Source organism: Schistocerca piceifrons, chromosome 2 (genome assembly GCF_021461385.2).
Source record: "Schistocerca piceifrons isolate TAMUIC-IGC-003096 chromosome 2, iqSchPice1.1, whole genome shotgun sequence".
Lineage (NCBI taxonomy): Eukaryota > Metazoa > Arthropoda > Insecta > Orthoptera > Acrididae > Schistocerca > Schistocerca piceifrons.
The window spans coordinates 32,638,106-32,663,336 of NC_060139.1; the positions used below are offsets into that span (position 1 = coordinate 32,638,106).

At 43.5% G+C, this 25,231-nt stretch overlaps 1 protein-coding gene across 7 annotated transcripts in view; it reads left to right on the forward strand.

The window, feature by feature from the left end:
• The window catches only part of LOC124774959 (inward rectifier potassium channel 4-like), a 675,359-nt gene that overhangs the window by 213,828 nt on the left and 436,300 nt on the right, over positions 1-25,231 (forward strand). For all 7 annotated transcript variants that reach the window (XM_047249682.1, XM_047249681.1, XM_047249679.1 and 4 more), the window contains exon 2: positions 8,012-8,492. In XM_047249682.1, the coding sequence (XP_047105638.1) occupies positions 8,012-8,492 (481 nt within the window). The remainder of the gene's footprint in view (positions 1-8,011; positions 8,493-25,231) is intronic.

The window sequence follows — 25,231 nt, forward strand, 5'->3', positions numbered from 1 at the left end:
CTATACAATACGAAAGTGAAGCCTGGGTGCCGGCCGGAGTGGCCGAGCGGTTCTAGGCGCTGCAGTCCGGAACCGCGGGACTGCTACGATCGCAGGTTCGAATCCTGCCTCGGGCATGGATGTGTGTGATGTCCTTAGCTTAGTTAGGTTTAAGTAGTTCTAAGTTCTAGGGGACTGATGACCTCAGAAGTTAAGTCCCATAGTGCTCAGAGCCATTTGAACCATTTTTTTTTTTTAAGCTTGGGTGACAGGTAATAAACAAGAACAGCTAATACAGGATTAGGAGAGTGATGACACTTGTAACGCAAAACACAGGATAACATGTAATAAAAATAAATCTGCAAATTGCTAAACATTTGCGCTATTGCCGGCCGCGGTGGCCGTGCGGTTCTAGGCGCTGCAGTCCGGAACCGCGGGACTGCTACGGTCGCAGGTTCGAATCCTGCCTCGGGCATGGATGTGTGTGATGTCCTTAGGTTAGTTAGGTTTAAGTAGTTCTAAGTTCTAGGGGACTGATGACCTAAGATGTTAAGTCCCATAGTGCTCAGAGCCATTTGAACCATTTGCGCTATTTAAGATACAACAACGAATTTTCGAGAAATTTGGAAATATTACCTTGACTTCATAGAGGTACACAGAAATAATGAAGACAGTGAAACTGAACAACCAGCGGGACCAAACAAAAACATCGAGCGATCGAGAAAGAGACTATCTTTCCTCGAGAGAGGTTCACAGTCATATAAAACTTTTCATTGCTACCTTTGACGAAATTGTTTTATAATAATACATTCGTACGGCACTCTATCGTTGCCTATCTGCTTCTCACTGTAAGGAGAAGTCACAAACATCATATTGTCAGTGCTTACAAACGATAGAAGATCGTTTTTCAATCCGTCCAAAACTCAGAGAAAATTCATATTTCCATCGGGAATCGAACATTTGATCGCTACATACGAACAGTGACGAGTATAATTAAAAAACATTTGGCATATTCTAACACACGAAAATCCATTTTCTATTTTTTTCCCTTTATGTCGTGCATTAAATCCAAGTGTGACAGGATAGGAAGAACTCTGTGCACACGCCCTTCATTCTTACAATCGAATTTTTTGAGCGGAAGAAGAAAGGACGATTGCATGTAGTGAGTATCGAATTGCACCACAAGACAATTTAGGCACCTAAACACGGAAAATTACTAAGTTTTGAAAGTTGTGTTTTGGACACACGGCGTAGAATAATACGGAAGCCCAAGTCTGAAAGCTTGGCAGCTGTTGTAGTTGGAAACGATGTGGGAGCAACAGGTGGTAACAGACAACGAGATCATGTGATATAACGAGAGTTATTATCGGAGCGATGGCAGGAATAACTGCTTCGTTCGCAGCTGGAGCAACATTCGCAGTAATTGAATGAAAACAAATGATGTAAGACAGCTCGTGTCTTCATCTCTTTGCTGACTGGAGCAGGCTTAAAAAACAATCTAATAGTTTATTTTATTTATTTGTTGATTATTTTCCAACATGAAACATGCGCCATGGAAGTTATCATAGGTTATGTTTGGGTGTTTTACTTGTTTATAACATCCAAACGTTGGGTACGACTATTACTATTTCATCACCAGTATACTACAATGTACTCAACCCCAGAAACATTAATTGCTATTAACTGCTAATACTTCAGAAACTTCTTACTGGTCTGTTCGAGTAGCTTAACACGAAGCACGCTAGATTAGTGAGACAAGGAGATTGTCCTAGTTCACCAGTCATCCTGAGATTGACTTTTGGACGATTTTCCCACTCTCGTTTAGGCAGATGTAGGGCTGGTTCTCAGTTCCCTACATAGGAAATAAGATACACGAACAGTTAAAGTACGGCGACACAGACAACTCAGAGACAGGAGGCACACACGACTTCCCTTAGATCAACCGACTGTGGTGAGAGGAATGCCATCCAGCCCAAAAGTTAAAAAAACAAGTTTGGCAAATCATGAAAACAGAGGACCCTGTATGAAGAGTTTCTGCGCCTGGAAAGAGAGATTAAAAAAAAAAAAAAATACTTACCTAAAATACGGAAAATGGGCTTCTTGATTATGGACAGTATTCCTTTCGGTTAAATTTGAAGGAGAATTGTAGGCCGTGTATCTTTTATAGCGGATATCGTTAATTACCGCAGCGTAAAGAAACGTTAAGCTGAAAATTACAACACTGATAATAAATCTGAAAAATTCTCCTGTCCGTTTGTCTTCTTGAACACGCTTCTCCAAAACCACGAATTTTCATGGGGATTCCGGAGGTACAAATCAAATGGCTCTGAGCACTATGGGACTTAACTTCTGAGGTCATCAGTCCCCTAGAACATAGAACTACTTAAACTTATCTAACCTAAGGACATCACACACATCCATGCCCGAGGCAGGATTCGAACCTGCGATCATAGCGGTCCCGCGGTTCCAGACTGTAGCGCCTAGAACCGCTCGGCCACCCCGGCCGGCTCCGCAGGTAATTTGAGCATAACTTGGGGCACCGTAAAGGCTATAGTTCATCAAAATCGGTTCACGAAAAAAATACCGTGAATTAAAGTTTTATCTAAAACCGTCGTATCTGTCTGTCTGTTTGAACACGCTAATCTCCAAAACTACTAGACGAATTTTTATGGCTTTTCACCGGTAACTTTGGCATAGCTTGCAGCACCGTATGGGTTTCATTTCGTCAAAATCGGATCATCGATATCGTAACTGAAAAGTTTATCCGTACCAAAATGATAAATGAGAAAGTAATCTTTTAGACGAAGTTTGGTATCGGGATAGCTTGAACCATGAGGAAGAACATAGTCCACTGCCGAAAGTGTGTACTACAATGTACTTACTAAATTGAACATTATTACGCGAATTAGGGAACAATATTTACTCTCTGAAAAAGCTATTTATTCTTTTACTTTTTATCTTTGCAAATTAGTCCAAAACCACGGTAAATAAGCAAATGCAGGTTTAAGTTTCCAGTCTATATCATTTCAAACGGATGTCATAATGGTATTCATTCAACAATTGATTAACTGACGAAATGTTTCATTGATTCACTCATTCATATTTTCTAACTGAGCAAACTGTCTTTAGTGACCTCGATGTCGTCAGCATCTTTACTGTTACTTCCTTACTCCTTCGCAACGTGCATTACATAAAACCGTGATCATTCGTATGACATTTCGTATTAACCTAACCAGTCACAAATAGTCGAGACCTCAAAGCGATACCGACGAAACTGAGGATAGATGGGTCATAGATAAGTTAACGAACATATTCTTTTACACAACCTATCACCTACGAATTATTCATGTGATACACCCGTAATATTCTAAGAATAAATAATAAAAATTGTATACACATTACATTTTTTACAGGTATCTGAATAAATTAGCCTACCCTGAGTTTCATTACATGATCTATACCATCGTCGAAATAGCCGCACAGCTCTGTCGAATACTGCAATATTCTGTTTGTTGCGAAACTCATCATACGCTAAGGCAACCAACTCATCTCCAACGACGGTAGGTGAAATGTAAAGCAGATTATTAACAAGTACCTAGAGAAACGATCGAAGAGGCATGAAAACAGGAGAGCACACAGATCACGTAATAAATCCTGCATGGCCTATCCTCCCTCCCCAACGCTGAAACAGCTGTGCTCGTTCTACAACAATGAAATGTTTGAGGACTCCATCATCGTGTTGAACCAAGAGGCTGCTACTCGCATTAAGCTGTCGTATGTCCAGCATTTCAGTGTGGTACGCACAAATGGATTCTAAGCCGCTCCAGTTAAACGTGCTTCCAGAAGTCTAAGTCCTTGAAGATTACAGCACAATTATTCTTAGAAAAACTTTGTGAGATCTGAGAGTAGTCCCACACAGGTCTCATAGCCCCAGGTACGACCATTCCAGCTGTTAAAATAAACAGAACTTGTGAAGCGGTTATCGTTTAGTAAACAGAAACGTTAGCAATTGTATGAAAAAATCACTGGCCAGTTTAATACGAATTGCGAAGTCGGATGTTTCCAGCACCTGCATCTTCCGAAAGTAGTACACCTGTAGACTGCACTACTGACATGCCCGCCGGTTACGTGTTACGTGCTCATAACACTTGCCAGAGAACGCGTACTATCTGAAGGTGCACTGGTAAACTTCTGTACTAAGGCATCCTCAAATTTCACCGAGCGAGGTGGCGCAGCGGTTAGCACACTGGACTCGCATTCGGGAGGACGACGGTTCAAACCCACGTCCGACCATCCTGATTTAAGTTTTCTGTGATTTCCCTAAATCGCTTCAGGCAAATGCCGGGATGATTCCTTTGGAAGGGCACGGCCGATTTCCTTCCCCATCGTTCCATAATCCGATGGGACCGATGACCTCGCTATTTGGTCCCCTCCCCCAAATTAGACAGCCAGCTCAAATTTCAGTATTCTCACAACGGCCCTTTCAGTACCAACGTACTCAGGAAAAAAAATATCGTTTCTTGAAGGTGTCACTAAAGTGCACGAAGATGCTGTAGTGTAGATACCTCCTGTTAGGAAACTGATGCGTAGTACTGAACTCAAAGAATTTATAGTTCATGCTGGATCTCTTATTTCACTTGCATCAGACACAGAACTAATATTATTTGTGCCCCGGAGGAGTTTAATGTGATTCTTTCTTCATATATCTTACATTAATGATTTTACGGATAGTCAACCTCAGAATTTGTCCAGAAGACGCAGCTACCGTGAAAACTGCATTAATATCAGGTTAGACGTTGAGAGAATATCGGCCTCATCCAAAGACTGACAAGAAGCTATTAAAGTAGAGAAGTGTGAAATACTGCACATCGTTAAAGTAAGATCCGCCACTTTTACAAAATACTACAGTTGGATATTTCGAAGAAAGACAACTTATAAACAGATCACGCCACCTAAGGGACGAAAACGCCCGCTTGCTAGCTGCAACATGCATGTAATTGAATGCCACGCAAAATTAGTAACTAGTAGCGACAAGTATCGTCCGCAATTAAAGACGACGTGGATTGACTTATAGTTTATTGACCTTCAAACGATAGGAGGCCTAACTATGTCCTCCTCATTCACAATGATATAACTGTCAAACTAATATCCGTTTATTCAAGAGAAGCCACTGTTTGTCATGTTGCCGGGCTAGGTGGCCGAGCGGTTCTAGGCGCTACAGTCTGGAATCACGCGACCGCTACGATTGAAGGTTCGAGTCCTGCCTCGGGCATCGATGTGTGTGATGTCCTTAGGTTAGTTAGGTTTAAGTAGTTCTAAGTCCTCGGGGACTGATGACCTCAGAAGTTAAGTCCCATAGCGCTCAGAGCCTTTTTTTGTCATGTTCGTCATGAATCTGATTATCAATATGGTAAAGTCGCCTATAAATTTTTCTGCCTGTCAGTGTCCACGTTAACAGTGGATATTCACCCAACTGCCTGAGCTACCTTCTGGTCCCGTAAATTTACTTCTGTTCAGAGCGAAATATTCAAAATATATGTGTGAATTCCTAAGGTACCAAACTGCCGAGGTCATCGGCCCCTAGACTTACACACTACCTAAACTAACGAAATCTAACTTATGCTAAGAACGACACACACACACCCATGCCCCAGAGAGGAGTCGAACCTCCGGCGGGACCAGCCGCGCAAGCAGTGACATGGCGCCTCTAACCGCGTGGCCACTCAGTGGGGCTGCGAAATATTCTGAATTTCGTACTTCTAGCTAACCTTTACGAATCAAATAACGTACCCCTCGGTATAACTGGTAAACACCCCGTACCTTTTACGTATCCATTTGACAGATGTTCTCAGATGTTAAGTCAGCCGACCTCAACTCCTATCTCCAAAAGCACCGCCGACTCCGCGTACTCGCAGGCAGTATCAGGGCGACACGACAATGTCACAGCCACTGGAAAAGACGCTTAACAACAAAACATTCTATGGCTGCGGCTACTGTGGGGGCGAATCGCTTGGCGCCAGCTGTGAAGGTGAGACAGGCCGCACTGATCACTAGCTCATTAAACTAGTTCAAATGGTTCAGATGGCTCTAAGCAATATAGGACTCAACATCTGAGGTCATCAGTCTCCTAGACTCAGAATTACTTAAACCTAACTAACCTAAGGACATCACACACATCCATGCCCGAGGCAGGATTCGAACCTTCGACCGTAGCAGCAGCGCAGTTCTGGACTGAGGCGCCTAGAACCGCTTAGCTACAGCGGCCGGCCAAATTTTATCGAGGGGATGGATGTTCACGGATATGGAGACAGCCTCGTGAATCCACGGACCCTGCATGTCAGCAGGGGACTGTCCTAGCTGGTGGAGGCTCTGTAATGGTGTGTGGTGTGTGCAGTTGGAGTGATAAAGGACCCCTGACACGTCTAGATACGTCTCTGACATGTGCAACGTACGCAGGCATCCTGTCTGATTACCTGTATCCGTTCATGTCCATTGTGCATTCCGACGGACGTGTGAAAATTTCAGCAGGACAAAGTGACACCCTACACGTCCAGAATTGCTACAGAGCGGCTGCAGGAACACTCTTCTGAGTTTAAACACTTCTGGAGGCCACCAAACTCCGCAGACATGAACGTTATGGAGCATATCTGGAATCCCATGCAACGTGCTGTTCAAAAGAGATCTCCACGCCCTCATAAACTTTAGGATTTATGGACAGCATTGCAGGTTTCATGGTGTCAGTTCTCTCCAGCATACTTCAGACATTAGCCCAGTCCCTGGCACGTCGTGTTGTGGCACTTCTGCGTGCTCGCGGGTGCCATACATGATATTAGACAGGTGTAACAACTTCTTTGGCTCTTCAGTGTAAAATATATATATATATACATCAAAAAGTTAGTATAAACTTGAAAACTTAATAAACCACGGAATAATGAAGGTAGAGAGGTAAAAACTGACACACATGCTTGGAATGACATGGGGTTTTGTTAGAACCACCCCATATTGCTAGACGCGTGAAAGATCTCTTGCGTGCGTCGTTTGGTGATGATAGTGTGTTCAGACGCCACTTTCGTTATGCTTGGCCTCCCAGGTCGCCAGACCTCAGTCTGTGCGATTATTGGCTTTGGGGTTACCTCAAATCGCAAGTGTATCGTGATCGACCGACATCTCTTGGGATGCTGAAAAACAACATTCGACGCCAATGCCTCACCATAACTCCGAACATTCTTTACAGTTGCTGTTCACAACATTATTCCTCGGCTACAGCTATTGTTGAGGAATGATGGTGGACATTTTGAGCATTTCCTGTAAAGAACATCGTCTTTGCTTTGTCTTACTTTGTTATGCTAATTACTGCTATTCTGATCGGATGAAGCGCCATCTGTCGGACATTTTTTGATTTTTTGTATTGTTTTTTGGTCTAATAAAACCCCATGTCATTCCATTTGCCTTTTTTTGATTCTAATAAATCCTCATGTCATTCCAAGCACGTGTGTCAATTTCTACATCTCTATCTACATTATTCCGTGATTTATTCAGTTTTCAAATTTATACTGACTTTTTGATCACCCGATATGAATGGTTCAAATGGCTCTGAGCACGATGGGTCTCAACATCTATGGCCATCAGTCCCCTAGAACTTAGAACTACTTAAACCTAACTAACCTAAGGACATCACACACATCCATGACCGAGGCAGGATTCGAACCTGCGACCGTAGCGGTCGCGCGATTCTGGACTGAAGCGCCTAGAACCGCACGGCCGCACCGGCCGGCACACCCGGTATATATCTCCACACTGCGATAGAATAATTCTTGAGCACCGCGCTCTACTGTTCACTTCTATACAGCAGCTGCTTTAATGCCCCATATCAGTGCCTGCTCCTCTTCGCTGTCGCATTATTTACCTTGTATTTCTTGAGCTGGAGATGATTCGCAGTTAGCTGCATTTAGTGTGAGCTGCAATTCACGCCTTTAAGAGGATCTGTAGCGTGACGAGACGTCGTGTAGAGCGTGGCCGCCTGTGTCCGCAGATACCGGCAGACGCGGTTCAGCTCGCGGCGGGTGCGGAAGCGCGTCATCTTCAAGAACGGCGACTGCAACGTGGTGCAGGGCAACGTGGCGAAGCGGCGGCGCCGCTACCTGCAGGACATCTTCACGACGCTGGTGGACGCGCAGTGGCGCTGGACGCTGCTTGTCTTCGCCATGAACTTCGTGCTCAGCTGGCTGGCGTTCGCCGTCATCTGGTGGCTGATCGTGCTGTCGCACGGCGACCTCGAGCCCGAGCACAACGAGAAGGTGGCCGCCGCGCTCGGCCGAAACCTCTCCGACGTCGACGCCGGCTGGCGGCCCTGCGTCCGCGACGTGTCCGGCTTCGCCTCGTGCTTCCTCTTCAGCGTCGAGACGCAGCACACCATCGGCTACGGCTCCAAGCACACCACCGAGGAGTGCCCCGAGGCCATCTTCGTCATGTGCCTGCAGAGCATCTGCGGCGTCATGATACAGGCGTTCATGGTGAGTAAGAGCAAAGTTCATTTTCAAAAGTCTCTGTTCCGTCTCGTGTAACTAAACAGCTCGTAGTATTAAAACATCAGGTGAAATACCTGCTCCGAATTAGGTGCGACCACTGCGCGAAGCATAAGTAAGTAACAGTGATTATGTCCAATAAGACAGTAAAGTCCATATTGATACGTTACGGCCTCTCTATACAGTGTGGTTCATTGATCGTGACAGGGCCAAATATCTCACGAAATAAGCGTCAAACGGAAAAACTACAAAGAACGAAACTTGTCTGGATTGAAGCGGGAAACCAGGTGGGTCTATGGTTGGCCCGCTAGATGCCGCTGCCATTGATCAAACGGATATCAACTGCGTTTTTTAAAAATACGAACCCCCATTTTTATTACATATTCGTGTAGTACGTAAAGAAATATGAATGTTTTAGTTGGACCACTTATTTCACTTTGTGATAGATGGCGCTGTAATAGTCACAAACACGTGGCTCACAGTTTTAGACGAACAGTTGGTAACATGTAGGTTTTTTAAATTAAAATACGGAACATAGGTACGATTGAACATTTTATTTCGGTTGTTCCAATGTGACACATGTACATTTGTGAACTTATCATTTCTGAGAACGCATGCTGTTATAGCGTGACTACCTGCAAATACCACATTAATGCAGTAAATGCTGAAAATGATGTCCGTCAACCTCAATGCATTTGGCAATACGTGTAACGACATTCCTCTCAACAGCGAGTAGTTCGCCTTCCGTAATGTTCGCACATGCATTGAAAATGCGCTGACGCATGTTGTCAGCTGTTGTCGGTGGATCACGATAGCAGATATCCTTCAACTTTCCCCACAGAAAGAAATCCGGGTGCGTCAGATCCGGTGAACGTGCGGGCCATGGTATGGTGCTTCGACGACCAATCCACCTGTCATGAAATATGCTATTCAATACCGCATCAACCGCACGCGAGCTATCTGCCGGACATCTATCATGTTGGAAGTATATTGCCATTCTGTCATGCAGTGAAACATCTTGTTGTAACATCGGTAGAACATTACGTAGGAAATCAGCATACACTGCACCATTTAGATTGTCATCGATAAAATGGGGGCCCATTATCCTTCCTCCCATAATGCCGCACCATACGGTAACCCGCCAAGGCCGCTGATGTTACACTTGTCACAACCATCGTGGATTTTCCGTTGCCCAATAGTGCTTATTATGCCGGTTTACGTTACCGCTGTTGGTGAATGACGCTTCGTCGTTAAATAGAACGCGTGCAAAAAATCTGTCATCGTCCTGTAATTTCTGTTGTGCCCAGTGGCAGAACTGTACACGACATTCAAAGTCGTCGCCATGCAATTCCTGGTGCATAGAAATATGGTACGGGTGCAATCGATGTTGATGTAGCATTCTCAACACCGACGTTTTTGAGATTCCCGGTTCTCGCGCAGTTTGTCTGATACTGAAGTGCGGATTAGCCGCGACAGCAGCTAAAACACCTACTTGGGCATCATCATTTGTGGCAGGTCGTGGTTGACGCTTCACATGTCGCTGAACATTTCCTGTTTCCTTAACTATCCGGCGAACGGTTCCGGACACTTGGATGATGTCGTCCAGGATACCGAGCAGCATACATAGCACACGCCCGATGGGCATTTTGATCATAATAGCCACACATCAACACGATAGCGACCTTTTCCGCAATTTTATACGTTTGTGACTATTACAGCGCCATCTATGACAAAGCGAAAAAAGTGGTCCAAGTAAAACATTCATATTTCTTTACGTACTACACGAATATGTAATAAAATTGGAGGTTCCTATTTAAAGAACGCAGTCGATATCCGTTTGACCTATGGCAGCGCCATCTAGCGGGCCAACCGTAGCGCCATCTGGTTTCCCCCTTCAAGCTAGACGGGTTTCGTTCTTTGTAGTATTTTCGATTGATGCTTATTTCGTGAGATATTTGACCCGGTCACTATCAATGGACCACTCTGTATAATGACAAAGTGAAGATATTGAAAGAATTTCTCCTGAAAAATTGGCCTTCGATCCTGGGCAGTCGTTTGAATTGGCAGTCCACTCACATTGGGGAACTCTTCAGTATTCGGGAGCCACAAGCGAAATACAATTTCCTATTTCTGTCACTATTAACTAGTCTAACTAGGAGGACGTGTTTCGGTAAATATGTGGAACTTAGTGGTACTTAGTTCTGTTGTCTGTCTCTCACACACACACCAAAATCATTTGAATATTTAAACAGTTTGTTTTCTAGAAATGACATATAGTTTAGGTATTTTCGCGTTACTGCTAAATTATTCATTACTGAAACACATCTAGAAATGAACAGTTTCTGTCATCTAAATATTTGCATTTCACTGCACTAAATAACGAGCACCAAAACTGTAATATGCAGATGCCGCACGGAAGAGTACTTCCTGCTATGTAGCATTACTTCTAAATATACTCCGCCGAAAACAACGTTACTTGCCGGCTGCTTCCGTGTGGCACTGTTTACTAACACCTAGACATAGCGGCGGTCTGGAAGGAAACTATGGTATGCTCCATATATACATCATGCGAACGGAAAATATGTAGCAGTATGAACTACGCGTCGTATCTGGTGTTATTCATATTCTTAAAATCTTAATTTCTGTGACAATAAAAGTAATTTTGGCAGTCGGAGTCGTGTACAAGGTGTAGGTTCTAACTAGTATCGCTGAAGAATCAGAGAATTAAATTTCATTACGTGAAAATATGCCAGATAAGATTGCGACGCACGACATACAAATTTCTAAATAGAAATGAAGGCTCTTTAAGTAAATATGCACGTTACTTGATGTGATATTCTTTTCGTATTATTGTAGTTTAAGGTATTAATGCAAAATATTTAAGGGTGAATACATTAAAATACTCTTTTAATTGTATCGCAATTACTGTAGATGAATTCCGTCTCCTTCAGTAGAATATAATCAACAGAAAACGGGTTCAGAATATATAGCGTTTTCATTTTATCAACACATAACAATCAGCGAGTGGAGTTAATGAGCATCAACAAAAGCTACAATAGTAGTACAAGACACGGTGAGTCAGGAGTGAAGGTACATTGTTTTAGGGGTGAAGTATTAGTGATTCTGAACAAAAAAAGTCATATGAACATATGTCCTGTTCTTAACAGTTTCAATTGAAACTAATGAAAGCAATTGGGAACAGGACAAATGTAGATCATAGTAAATGAAATATTGTGATTTGATGTCTCGGTTAACGGAGTACTTTTCCTCACAAAAGATGCTCAAAAAGTATACCGTCTAACGCTAAGCATTTTTGCAGCTCTTGACGACAGCTGCTGTACTGCTGATCTCAGATCATTCGGACGGTCTATTACTTGAGCACACGCGTGTACAATACGAGCGAGAAACTCATCCTTTGTGCCCACTCTGTAGACTTCGCCCTTAAGCCAACCCCAGAAACAGTACTCTAATGGAGTAATACTGCGTGACCCCGGTGGTCAAGAAATGACTCCGTGGCGACCGATACAACGCCCAAGATACGTTTCAGTGATGTACCGCCACTGACCGTACAGAATGGTCAGTAAAGAAAACACTACGTAGCCTAATGTCGCTTTGTAGTATTCACACGTGGATTCTGCTGAAGATGGAAATGCAACTGAAGCCAATGATTTTCAAACAGCTGTGTGTCGGATACTGTTACGGAAAAGACATATGTTGAAATGGTTCAAATGGCTCTGATCACTATGGGACTTAACATCTGAGGTCATCAGTCCCCTAGAACTTAGAACTACTTAAACCTAACTAACCTAAGGACATCACACACATCCATGCCCGAGGCAGGATTCGAACCTGCGGCCGTAGCGGTCGCGCGGTTCCAGACTGTAGCGCCTAGAACCGCTCGGCCACTCCGGCCGGCGGACATACGTTCATTTGAAGATTTTTGTCCAGTATCACCAGTACTACCGCCCCTCGAAGTATGTGCTTGATACAACTTTCGTGCCAAGTGCACACTCGTAACTTTTCTTTCTAAATAATCTGTACGCGCAAATGATACACTATAAGAAGACAAATAATAACGAAGAAACTTTACTGTATAGCCTAGTTTATTTCTGTGAGTATAAGATTTTGCAGATAGTCAAGAAAGCCATAAAAGATAGTTAAACGCCATTTCAGTTACACATAGATAAAGACCACTTTCGAAGACGCTACATACCGCCAGACGTAACACTGCAATTTTTAACCGAAGTATCAGCCACTAGAAAACCCACAAAATGGAATAATACTTGTAAGCTTGGAAAAGGGTCGAGTCGCTTAAATAGCAGGTTAGAAGTGAGTAGCTGAAATCTGGACGAGTATAACTGAAATCAGCGCTAACAACCTGTTGGCGACCACTATGACCCGCGTCTCATTGGTCTGTGTCAAATATTAAAGCTACAACCTGTCTGGATACCTGGAATAAATGTGTCATGATATGATAAAACACCAATAACCACTATTTCATGAAACATTCGCTTCATGTGTGTTGTAACCGATTTCATAGTTCTTAGTCATTTAACACAGTTGGTGCATGCCGCAATCATCTTCTCATCCACTCTTGTGCTCTGAGCGCTAATTGTGATGGTTAATTTCGATTTAATACAGAGTGTGGAACACCATTTTGCACTGAAATCCGCGCCGTGACTCCTGTATTCAATTCTACGAGACAAGAGGTTGAGAAGCTGTCGCCATCCACAATCGCTCAGCCGTCGCCTACATCTCATGGAGATTAGTGAGAGCCAGTTCCAACGTGCACACATCTCAAATCATGTGCTGAGTAGGACAGAGGTCACATAACTTGAGCTGGGGAATGGTTGAAACCGTCGTAATCTCAGCGGACTATTTCCCAAACTATTATTTTGTGGTTCAAGGTTTCTTTTGCCCATGTTTTCTTCCTAATATATAATTAGTATATGTGGTTCTGCCTTAAGCAAATTCAGTTTTTATTGTTTTGATACCCCAACATGTTTTGGAGAATTTTCTGAGAGGGTAAATTAACCCACTGAAGATGGTGAAACTTCACCGAAACATTTTTGAATACTAAAACAGGAAGAATTGTGTTTGCTCAAGGCAGAACCACATTGACCACTGCCTATGTTCGACTTCAGCGTGCAATAACCACACACAGACGGCGGGTGGCAGTGGTAGCAGTGGGTGGTTTTAACATTTTTTAATGTTCGGGATAATAAGTTACCGTCTCTTTATCTAAGAACAGATGATGAATGCAGCTAGCCGCTAACTTTGTGTAATGTCTTGTCTGTATAGACGTGTATCTGTTGCCTTTAAGATCCCTTCACCTTCACACATATATCTCTACATTAAAGTAAGGGCCTCCCATTTCTTGGCTGATCCGTGATAAGACAGGCGAAAAATTAGAGTAATGGAGGATTATTAGTATTATCTATATTTTTCATTCGCTTTCTCTCTTTCTCTCCTTTATCTATGTACAGTTTTTAATATAATATTTCATTACGTGAAATCAGCCAAATAGAATCTTTGGTGGAGTCCTTCGTCTTGGTAATCAGCGGCTGGCTTGCTGTAAGAGATCTTTACATTTATTATTACTGTTAAACACTGCATTCAGTCGGGAGAATCAATCGTGTGGACAATTTGCCCTTTTACGAAAGATTGCGAATTCCAGATGTGTACGAAGCCTTTTTGGACGATTTAACACAGACTCAGTGATTGCAGGCTCTCTTCGACACTTCCCCATTAATTACAGGGCCAACGTGATCTTCAAATGATTCAGAAAAAACTCATTCGTTCATTCACTCCAGAACAAAAAGTCACAAACCTTATTTATGAAGGAAATTGTGTATTAAATCCATCTCCATTACATGTCCAGATCTCCGGTGATTCCATGTCTTAATTATTTTCCGTTTACAGTCTCTTTCTCTTCAAACAAACCGCTAGCGGCACAAATGTTAATTGGCTTGCTTTAGCGAGAAGAAAGGCAGAATATGTATCTCTCAGAAACACGTCAATCCCTCAACATGTACTCCAGAAGCTGTCCTAGTTACCACTCTAACAACCATGGAGAATGCATATATGCATCTCTGTTATTTCAAAGAATACACGCACTAGAAAATACTTTGGCGTCGTCGAGCTGTCGCCGCATATATTACGAGAAAATCAGATCAGATACTTTTCTAAAGTGAATGAATGTGGATGGTTTGATTGAAAGCGATTAATTGGTGCGTGGTAGAGGGTATTTGCTATGGGGACATTACATGGTGTATAAAGTGTGTCGGCGGGACGCGGAAAACAGTGCAGTCCTTATCGTACTGCGGAAACGAAGCGATTTATCTGACGTCCAAAAGGGCATAATCATTGGCTTTTGGGCCAAGGATGGAAGCATTTCCAAAATGGATAAGTTTGTAAAGTGTTTGCATACCGTCGTGGTTAAAGTATATTGTGCATGGTGAAACGTTGTTGTTGTTGTTGTGGTCTTCAGTCCTGAGACTGGTTTGATGCAGCTCTCCATGCTACCCTATACTGTGCAAGTTTCTTCATTTCCCAGTATCTACTGCAACCTACATTCATTTTAATCTGCTTAGCGTGTTCATCTCTTGGTCTCCCTCTACGATTTTTACCCTCCACGCTGCCCTCCAATGTTAAATTTGTGATCCCTCGATGCCTCAGAACATGTCCTACCAACCGGTCCCTTCTTCTCGTCAAGTTGTGCCACAAACTCCTCTTCTCCCCAATTCTATTCAATACCTCCTCATTAGTTACGTGATCTGCCCATCTAATCTTCAGCATTCTTCTGTAGCACCACATTTCGAAAGCTTCTATTCTCTTCCTGTCTAAACTATTTATCGTCCATGTTTCACTTCCATACAAGGCTACACTCCATACAAATACTTTCAGAAACGACTTCCTGACACATAAATCTATACTCGATGTTAACAAATTTCTCTTCTTCAGAAACGCTTTCCTTGCCATTGCCAGTCTACATTTTATATCCTCTCTACTTCGACCATCATCAGTTATTTTGCTCCCCAAATAGCAAAACTCCTTTACTACTTTAAGTGTCTCAAATGGTTCAAATGGCTCTGAGCACTATGCGACTTAACTTCTGAGGTCATCAGTCGCCTAGAACGTAGAACTAATTAAACCCAACTAACCTAAGGGCATCACACACATCCATGCCCGAGGCAGCATTCGAACCTGCGACTGTAGCGGTCGCCCGGCTCCAGACTGTAGCGCCTAGAACCGCACGGCCATTCCGGCCGGCTAAGTGTCTCATTTCCTAATCTAATTCCCTCAGGATCACCCGAATTAATTCGACTACATTCCATTATCCTCGTTTTCCTTTTGTTGATGTTCATCTTATATCCTCCTTTCAAGACACTGTCCGTTCCGTTCAACTGCTCTTCCAAGTCCTTTGCTGTCTCTGACGGAATGACAATGTCACCGGCGAACCTCAAAGTTTTTGTTTCTTCTCCATGGATTTTAATACCTACTCCGAATTTTTCTTTTGTTTCCTTTACTGCTTGCTCAATATACAGATTGAATAACATCGGGGAGAGGCTACAACCCTGTCTCACTCCCTTCCCAACCACTGATTCCCTTTCATGCCCCTCGACTCTTATAACTGCCATCTGGTTTCTGTACAAATTGTAAATAGCCTTTCGCTCCCATTATTTTACCCTTGCCACCTTTAGAATTTGAAAGAGAGTATTCCAGTCAACATTGTCAAAGGCTTTCTCTAAGTCTACAAATGCTAGAAACGTGGTGAAACAGCCTATCCAAAACCGGCGCCGAGACAGCTGTGGGCCATCAGTGACAAAGGTGAACGTCGGCTGCGCATATGTGTTCGAGCGAATAGACGTGTAACTGATGAGCAAGTGACCACCCAGATGACACAAGGGACTACCAACAGTGTCTCCTCAACGACCGTTCAGCGAATGTTGCTGCGCAGCAGGCGCCTGATTGATGCACCCAGGCTGACGAAGGCTGGAATTTGCACGCCACTACAACTGGAAGTCCACCGACTGGCGACAAGTGGCTTTTTCAGCCGAACCACTCTTTATGCTCCACTTGACTGAAGGACTTTGTAGTACACGGCGTGAAATGTGTGAAAGCAATCACGGAACAATCTTAGAAAGTATCCAAGCCGGAGAAAAAAGCGTTGTGGAAAGGGGAATGTTTTCGTGGTATTACCTGGGCGATCTAGTCATTCTGGAAGGGAACGTCTCACACCAGGCGAGTGTAACCTCAATGTCTGCGTGGGAGAGTAATGGTGTTGTACGAGTACGTGGAGAACTTGTTTGCGCAGCAATCGCCGACATAGTGTAGCTGAGGCGGAATGAGGGGAACCAGCCCGCATTCGCCGAGGCAGATGGAAAACCGCCTAAAACCATCCACAGACTGACGGAGCCGGCCGCTGTGGCCGAGTGGTTTTAGTCGTTTCAGTCCGGATCAGCCGTGTTTGTCGTCATAAAAGCGCCATATACAGAACAGACCTTCTGCGTCATCGTCATCACTGATGCCTGATTCACCACTGTCATCAAGATGGACACCGGACGTCGACTCACTAGACGATTCTTCTGCCTTAGGTCTACGTTTTGGAGACTTTCCACTCTTCTTCCCGAATAACTTTTTCGCTGCCTTATTCTTAGCTTAAGCTGCTGATTGTTTCTGTTTAGATTCTTGTAATCGCTTCACATAAGGAGATGATGTTCTTAACTCAGGAGAGCACAAATGCGATGTTACACCTACTTGAATGGCTGTATCTCCAGATGGCTTTGCGATCTGTGGAAGAGATCTGTAGGGCTGACTAGTACGGTCGCAAGTTAGAATCCTGCCTCAGGCATGGATGTATGTGATGTCCTTAGGTTAGTTAAGTTTAAGTAGTTCTAAGTATAGGGGACTGATGACCTCAGATGTTAAGTCCCATAGTGCTTAGAGCCATTTGAACAGACTGGCCGGCTCACTGGACCTCGGCACAAGTCCCCCGGGCGCTCCTTCCAAATCCAGAAAGCCGTGCGTTACACCGCACGGCTAACCGGGCGGGCTATGGTATCAGCATACAGATATTCCAAAAAAATGGCTTTGGTGAAATTGAAGTCAAACGCGCAATGAGAATTCCACAGTTAGATGCAGAAGAGAGAGTGAGAGAGAGAAAGAGACAGTGAGAGTGAGAGAGAGAAAGAGACAGTGAGAGTGAGAAGAGAGAGATAAATGGAAGATGATATAGAAGACACAAGTGATTCACTATTAGTGTCAGAGTTTACGGAGCTTTGGAAGACCAGTGATCAAATAAGGCCAAAGGGATTGATAACATTCTTTCGCTATTTTTAAAATCATTGAGGGAAGTGGCAACCAAACGATTATTCAGATTAGTGTGTAGAATCTGTGAGAGTGGAGAGATACCATTAGACTTTCAGAAAAATATCGTCCGTACAATCCCCAAGAGAGAAAGAGCAGGTAAGTGGGAGAACTGTCGTTCACTCGGCCTAGCAGCTCATACATGCAAGTTTATGACAAGTATAACACACAGAAGTATGGGAAAGAAAACTGAGGAACTGTTAGACGATGTTTAGTTAAGCTTTCGGATAGGTAAGGACACCGGAGAGGCAGTTCTGACATTGTATCGGTTATGGATGCAAGACTTAAGACAATCCAAGACCTGTTAGTAGGATTTATCGACCCAGAAAATGCGTTTGTCAATGTAAAATGGTGCAAGATGTTCGAAACTTTGAGAAAAGTTGTAGTGAAGCAGCTAGGAAAGACGGGCAATGTACAGTATGTAGGCCTTCAACAACAAAGAGGGAAACGTAAGTACAGAAGATCAAAGATGAGGTACTGGGATTAATAAGGGTGTAAGAAAGGAATGCAGTCTTTCGCCCCTACAGTTCAATCTATACACACAAGAGACGTTGACGAAAATAAAAGAAAGATTTAAGAGAGGGATTGAAATAATTCAGGGTGAAAGGATGTCAATGAAAAGATTCGCTAATGACCTTGCTATCCTCAGGAAAAGTGAAGAATTACAGGAACTGTTGAATAAAATGAACAGCCTAATGTGTACAGAATATGGACAGAGTGTACACCGAAGAAAGACGAAGGTAATGAGGAGTAGCAGAAATCAGAACAGCGATAAACATAGCATCTGAATTGGGGACGAAGAGCTCTGCTGCCTTGGAAGCAAAACAACACGTGACGGATCAGGCAAGGAGGACATAAAAAGCAGAGTCTTATAGGCAAAGAGGGCTTCCACAGTCAGAAAACATCTCAAACACTGGACTGAACTAGAGAAAGAAGTTTCTGAGGATGTATGTATGGAGCACAGCACAGAATCGAAGCGTTGGAGATGTGGTGCTGTAGAAGGACGTTGTAAATTAGATAGACTCACAACGTAAGGAATGAGGAGTTCTCCACTGAATCGGCGAAAAAAGGAACATATGGGAAAGGAACATATGGAAAACAATAAGAAGAAGGAACAGTTACAGGACATCTTTTAAGGCATCAGGGAATAACTTTCATTATACTAGAGGGAGCTGTAGAGGATGGGAACTGCAGGGGAAGGCAGAGACAGGAATATTTTTTTTTCTTTATTGTGATTTAATTCCACTGCCCCATATGGGCAGGGGAGGGCTCTCAGCAGCACGATCCGCCGCTCTTCAGCAGAGTGATATAACAACTAATACAAGAATAAAATGTTACATAAAGGCGATAAAAAAGGGGGACATAAAACAGAGTAAGGGGAGATAATGGAGGTAAAAATACACTGACATGGAGACGTTCATGGGGGGACAATTAGAAAAGTCGACATAAAGTTTAAAAACACAGTTGGCGATACGTAGAACGCAAAAAAGACACTGAAATCACACGCACAGGTTAAAAGTTGGCCACAGCATTAAAAACACTCCAGAACAACACACTTTAAACCCACTTGGAGCACACGCGATGAAGAATAAAACTGCCAGGTGGGACCTGGCGAGGGAGAGGCCTGAGAGGAAGGAAAGGAGGGGAGAGTAAGGGGCAGCAAGGGAGGGGGCGGGATGAGAAGAGTAGGGGCATCAGCGGGTGCACCAAGAGGCAGGAGCCAGGTGGGGCAAGAGGTGAAGAGGGAAGACAAGGCAGGAGGTAGTGCAGAGACACTGAAGGGGAGCACAAGAGAGGGAGGGGGATTAGGAGGGGGAAGCCGCTCTGGAGAAGGGAGGGGAAGGAAAGGGTGCCCTGAGGAGGAGGCAGGAAGATGGGGTTTGAGTTGGTAGGAAGGGTAGACGTCAGGGCGAAGCTCATCATCCAGGAGGGGTAGATGCTGGAAGTTGCGTTGGGAAAGGAGGCGGAGGGTGTGGAGATGGAGAGAGAGTGGGACACAACGGTGAAGGCGTGGCAACAGGCTGGGGGTGGAGAGGAAGGGAGACACCAGGGGGTGAGGGGGATCAAGGCGGCGGATGTGTTCAAGGAAAAGGAGAAGGTGGGGGAAGGGGATGAGGTCGTAGAGGATGCGCGTTGGGGACGGAAGGCGGATGCGGAAGGCGAGGCGGAGCGCATGGCGTTCGAGGATTTGGAGGGATTTATAGAATCTGGGAGGGGCGGAAATCCAAGCTACGTTGGCATAACAGAGGATGGGGCGGATCAAGGATTTGTAGGTGTGAAGGATGGTGGAAGGAGAGACAGGAATACATCTAACAAATAATTGAGGACGTAGGTTGCAAGTGCTACTCTGAGATGAAAAGTTTGGCGCAGTAGAGGACACGCGGCCAGCCGCGTCAAACCGCAATTCTGATAGCTTATTAGGGCTTGCAGTACTTCCCTCGTTCTGGAAATACTTCTAGTGACTCACTGGCGTAATTTTTTTTCCACTGCATGTAAAGGTATCGCTCGTTTGTGGTCAGAGCCGATGAGACCTGTGGCGCGCTCTGCGGAACTGCAGTTGCCTGCGCTTTAGCTGGGAGCATTGTTCGGATACGTTAGGGGCACGCCCTTCGCGAGGCGCCACAGCCACAATAAATTGCGGTAAGACCAGACACAGGCTACTCGCTGTCTCGTACAAAGGCTTCCCCTGCCCTCCGACTCGTTTGTTTCGCGGGCGGGGCCGAATATTTGCAGCCCATTAACTCTCACAAGCTGCTGACCACTGAGTCACTGGACAGCCACGGCTCTAACTTCCCTGTAAGTTATTTGTTGGTCGGCTATAAAAAGACACGCTTCAGACAATACTTCATGTATCTTCTCTGTTGTTTGTGGTACAGTGAACTGTATCACAGTTGTAATGTTTACAACCTATCCGCCTCTATTCCGAATCATATTGTTTCGACAAACTTCCAGGCACGGAATGCTTTGTCGTCTTTTATTGCGAAAACCCATCGCTCTTCATATAGGGACTAATTACCTGAATAAAAAAGCAATAACCAGATGCCTTTTTTGTTTCTTACAGGGTTCAATAGCCGGTTTCAGTCCAATGTGTCTAATCTTCAGACGTGGACATACGCTTAGCGCCTTGTTTGAAATTTTATTACAAATAATATTTCGTTTGATATTTGTATCAGATGCCATTTCCTGCTGCCAAATGAGACGAGTGAAATTAATTACACACGTCATACATCAGCAAACATTTTTTACTGCTATGTAACCTTTTATAACCGAAATGAACACTTCAAACGGAAATCTTTATTAAGTTAGTACTAATGGAAGACGGAATCTCCTTTTAATTTCGTAATTCGTATTTAGATGGCACCGATTTTCGTCCATCTTTTATCGCACTTTAACCGACGTTGTCCGTCTCTTTGTCTGTTGACAGTCGATCCGATCATGATACATCATCAACAGTTTCCTTTATGTCTCGTAAGCGTGTTAATTTTTTGTTCTATACCCTGTCAGCATCTTCATGTATCTCCGTCCTCATTTTTTGCAATTCTTAACAAAATTTTGTGTGTTGCTTCATTGTTCTGTGACACTAGTCTTTGTTTGCAGACAATCCTGTTGCAGCTTGACGTGTTTGATGGTACGTGACACTTATTATCGTGTCTCCATGGGCATTCGTCCATGCACGAATTTATAATAGACGTTGCTATTTACATATCAGCATTCTCAACGAACACTTTAGACGCATCTTGTACAGTACATATTTACATTGGGTTGTTTACCCTTCTCATGTCGTCAAAGGCTGCTGCGTCAACAGTAACGGGCTCCTGAATCAAGCTAGAAATGATTCTCATTGATCTGACTTCCAGCAGCGTTATAAACTTGATATTTTTTCTGTGTGTAATGAGACTAGTAACAAATAAATCAGGCACTGCAATTTTTCCATTATTTTCTCGTTTATATTCTTTCAATATCTTCCAGCTATAGCTGAAACGTAAGGTTCACAAACGGTTGTTTTGTCATGCTCGTCTTATGGCAGTTACACATGAACTTTTCGTGCCAAAATCGTTAAGAACCTAAGATTTGTTCAACGAGGAATGGAAAGGCGCGAGTTGGAAGGAACAGGATAAGAAACAAACGGATCATGGAACAGACTTTATTCGAAGACGAAATTATGACTAATTGAAATAAAAAGGTGTGTAGTCCGGCGAATGGCTGCTAAATATAGCAGAGATATTTTTTTTTTTCATTTAACTTCTGTCGACAGACCTGCAATATTTCAAAAAGCACACCATTTTACACCGGCACTGTTATATATATTTTTTTAATCACAGTCGAGACTTTGGACTGTTATGTGATTTTCAGGTGATAGCTGCGAGAGTAAAAATCTGCTTACAGACCAGTTCTCCTTTATAATACGTTCTATTTATAAAAACGTTTTCTGTTAGTTGTAGCTCTTTCCATCTCACTATGTAGTGTATCAATGCATCATTCGTTTTTAAAAGGACACAGTCGCCGTGTTCGCCATGTTTACATATTCCCTGATATAACAAGACAGTCTTTTTCATTATTATCATTTCATTCCCCTATGCGGGCGCGAGCTGGCAGCACGATATAAGAGTCGTATCAAAAAACACAGAAACGTGCCAAAGAATGATACTATTAATAACGTGGAGATGCTGCTTCGATGGAATTGGCTTTGTATGGAGAACTGCATAGAGACGAGAAGTTGGAGAAGATGGTGCCGGCGTCAGTTTTTGCCTGGCGACCCGCTGCAGGTAATGAGTAGGTGTAACGAGATAGTGGTGGAGAGTAGGCGGATAGAGAACTGGCAGTGGAATTGTGGAGAAAATGTTGTTTGATGTGGTTTGTCAGACTTGCTGTGATGGGAGGGATAATAGTAAAAGTCTTCGTCATTTACGCCAAATGATTCAGCGCCCCTACAGCTGGGTTTTATGCAACCTGCAACACCTTCAAACACCACACGCAGCATTTTTATATTCTCTAGCTTGCTACACACTAACTATTAGTCATGCAGAAAAAATTAAAAGAATCTTTTTTTTTTTTAATTTAATGTAGTTAAATTCTGTACTCGTATTGTTTTCACTGTTTATTCAATAACAATGTACAAAAGTGATCTTTAAATGCGTTTTCTTGAGTAAAACGAAAACCATAGCCTCCAGCATAAACATAGCCCGTACAAAATTTGACTACACTAAATTTCCAAACATATCCCGTACAAAATTTGACTACACTAAATTTCCTACAAAAAAGTTCTGTTCACTTTTTTTGTGGGACTAGAAGTATGCGTGAAGCGAGTGAGAGGATATGAAAATATTTGGCACGGTGGTAGGGGCCGTTGAATCACCTTGTATAAAAGAACGTAGCAGTTCACTAAAACAAGAACGTTGTGTCAGACAGGACATGTAGGCATGATTTCACTCAGCATCGTGAAAACTTAGAGTAATAACTTTTATTGAGTCCGAGTCATCTGCCCGGGCGCGGTGGCCGAGCGGTTCTAGGCGCTTCAGTCCGGAACCGCGCGACCGTTACGGTCTCAGGTTCGAATTCTGCCTCGGGCATGGATGTGTGTGATGTCCTTAGGTTAGTTAGTTTTAAGTAGTTCTAAGTTCTATGGGACTGATGACCTCCGATGTTGAGTCCCATAGTGTCCAGAGCCATTTGAACCATTTTCGAGTCATCTGCACTTGAACTAGACGTCCACCAGGTATGTCATTATTTTGACAGCTAATGTTATACGAACGTGCTGGTTACTAACACGGAAAATCCTATCTGTAGTGCCAGATATACATTTTACCTTATTTTCCATATTCTACGTAACGTTAATTAACTGGAACTTGACGTTTTCATTACATCTTTAATATCGCTAAGAGGGTGCATCTTCATGCATATAAAATATGTATGAACGTTTGTATTAGCTTATTTCACTAGCGTTAATAGTATCGTAGAACGTAGGTCTTGTGTAAGTAAAGATCGTTCTCTCTGCTGGTGGCGCGCAGTTGAAACTACTCACACAGATAATGATTTCTATAGCAATTTTTACAGTAAACAACTCGTTTTCAAGATGCTAAGTGAATCCACACCTTTACACAGAAAGTTCTTGGTTTAAGGAAGTGCTACATTCTGTTATACACGTGGAGAATGGTGGACGTGTAGACAGCATCCTATTAAAAAGGACGCTGCATACGCAAATTTTTGCACTTTTTTCGTTGTATACCAGTCTGCTTACGAAGCACTGAAAATCAGTCTTAACAGAACGACCATTCTTTTACTGTTAGTGGGACCAAACGTAAACAGTTGTTTCTCCTGTCACTAAATGACAGGGCGGTTTAGAGTTATTTTCCTCTTCTTATCGAAAAATTCGTTGCTGCTGTGAGTTCCTTGTCATCTGTTCACTTCTACATTGCCTCGTATGTATGTGTGCACCTGATATCACATTCTCATTCCAACTTTTATGCGTTTTCTAACAAATACGCACAAAACTTGTCGTTGTATGAAAAGAGATACGTGGAAGAGGGCTGTCAACACTCACATAGCTTCCTGAGTAATGAAACAATCTGATGCGGTAGTGACTGAATGAAACACTGCGGCGCGCGCCCTCCTGCAAGCGTTTTTAATCGACTCCATTCGGCTAGCCGCGTGTCATGTTTCTGAAGTGTAACTGTCTCGTGTATGTAAGTGACTACAACTGAGTGAGCACACAGAAGAATTTTACGTTTATGTTGTCAGTGATGATAAAGAAGGGAAAGAGGGAAACCAGTTGCAAGCACATAGCCTACACTTTTCGAACAGTAGCAAGTGGCCTGCCCATTTAACGTCCCCATACGATGGTCGGATCATCGTCAACATCGTTGTACGCTTCGCTTCATTAGGCTCTGCAGAGAGGTTTGGAATTTAATTCAAGACACTGGCGCAAAATCTGGTGATCAGCTACTTTACACCACCACTGCTTTGTTGGTGGTGGTTAGTGTTTAACGTCCCGTCGACAACGAGGTCATTAGAGACGGAGCGCAAGCTCGGGTTAGGGAAGTATTGGGAAGGAAATCGGCCGTGCCCTTTCAAAGGAACCATCCCGGCATTTGCCTGAAGCGATTTAGGGAAATCACGGAAAACCTAAATCAGGATGGCTGGAGACGGGATTGAACCGTAGTCCTCCCGAATGCGAGTCCAGTGTGCTAACCACTGCGACGACTGCTTTGGCTCAGCTGTAATCGTGTGTTGTTGCCATGCGGTGCTCATGTATATCGTCGTTTTCGTGGTATTTCCAAGATTATGTCAACATTTGTCAGCTCATAATGACCACAGACATCCAGTAGCATTCTAACTCAAATCTCAATAATTCTTCATTG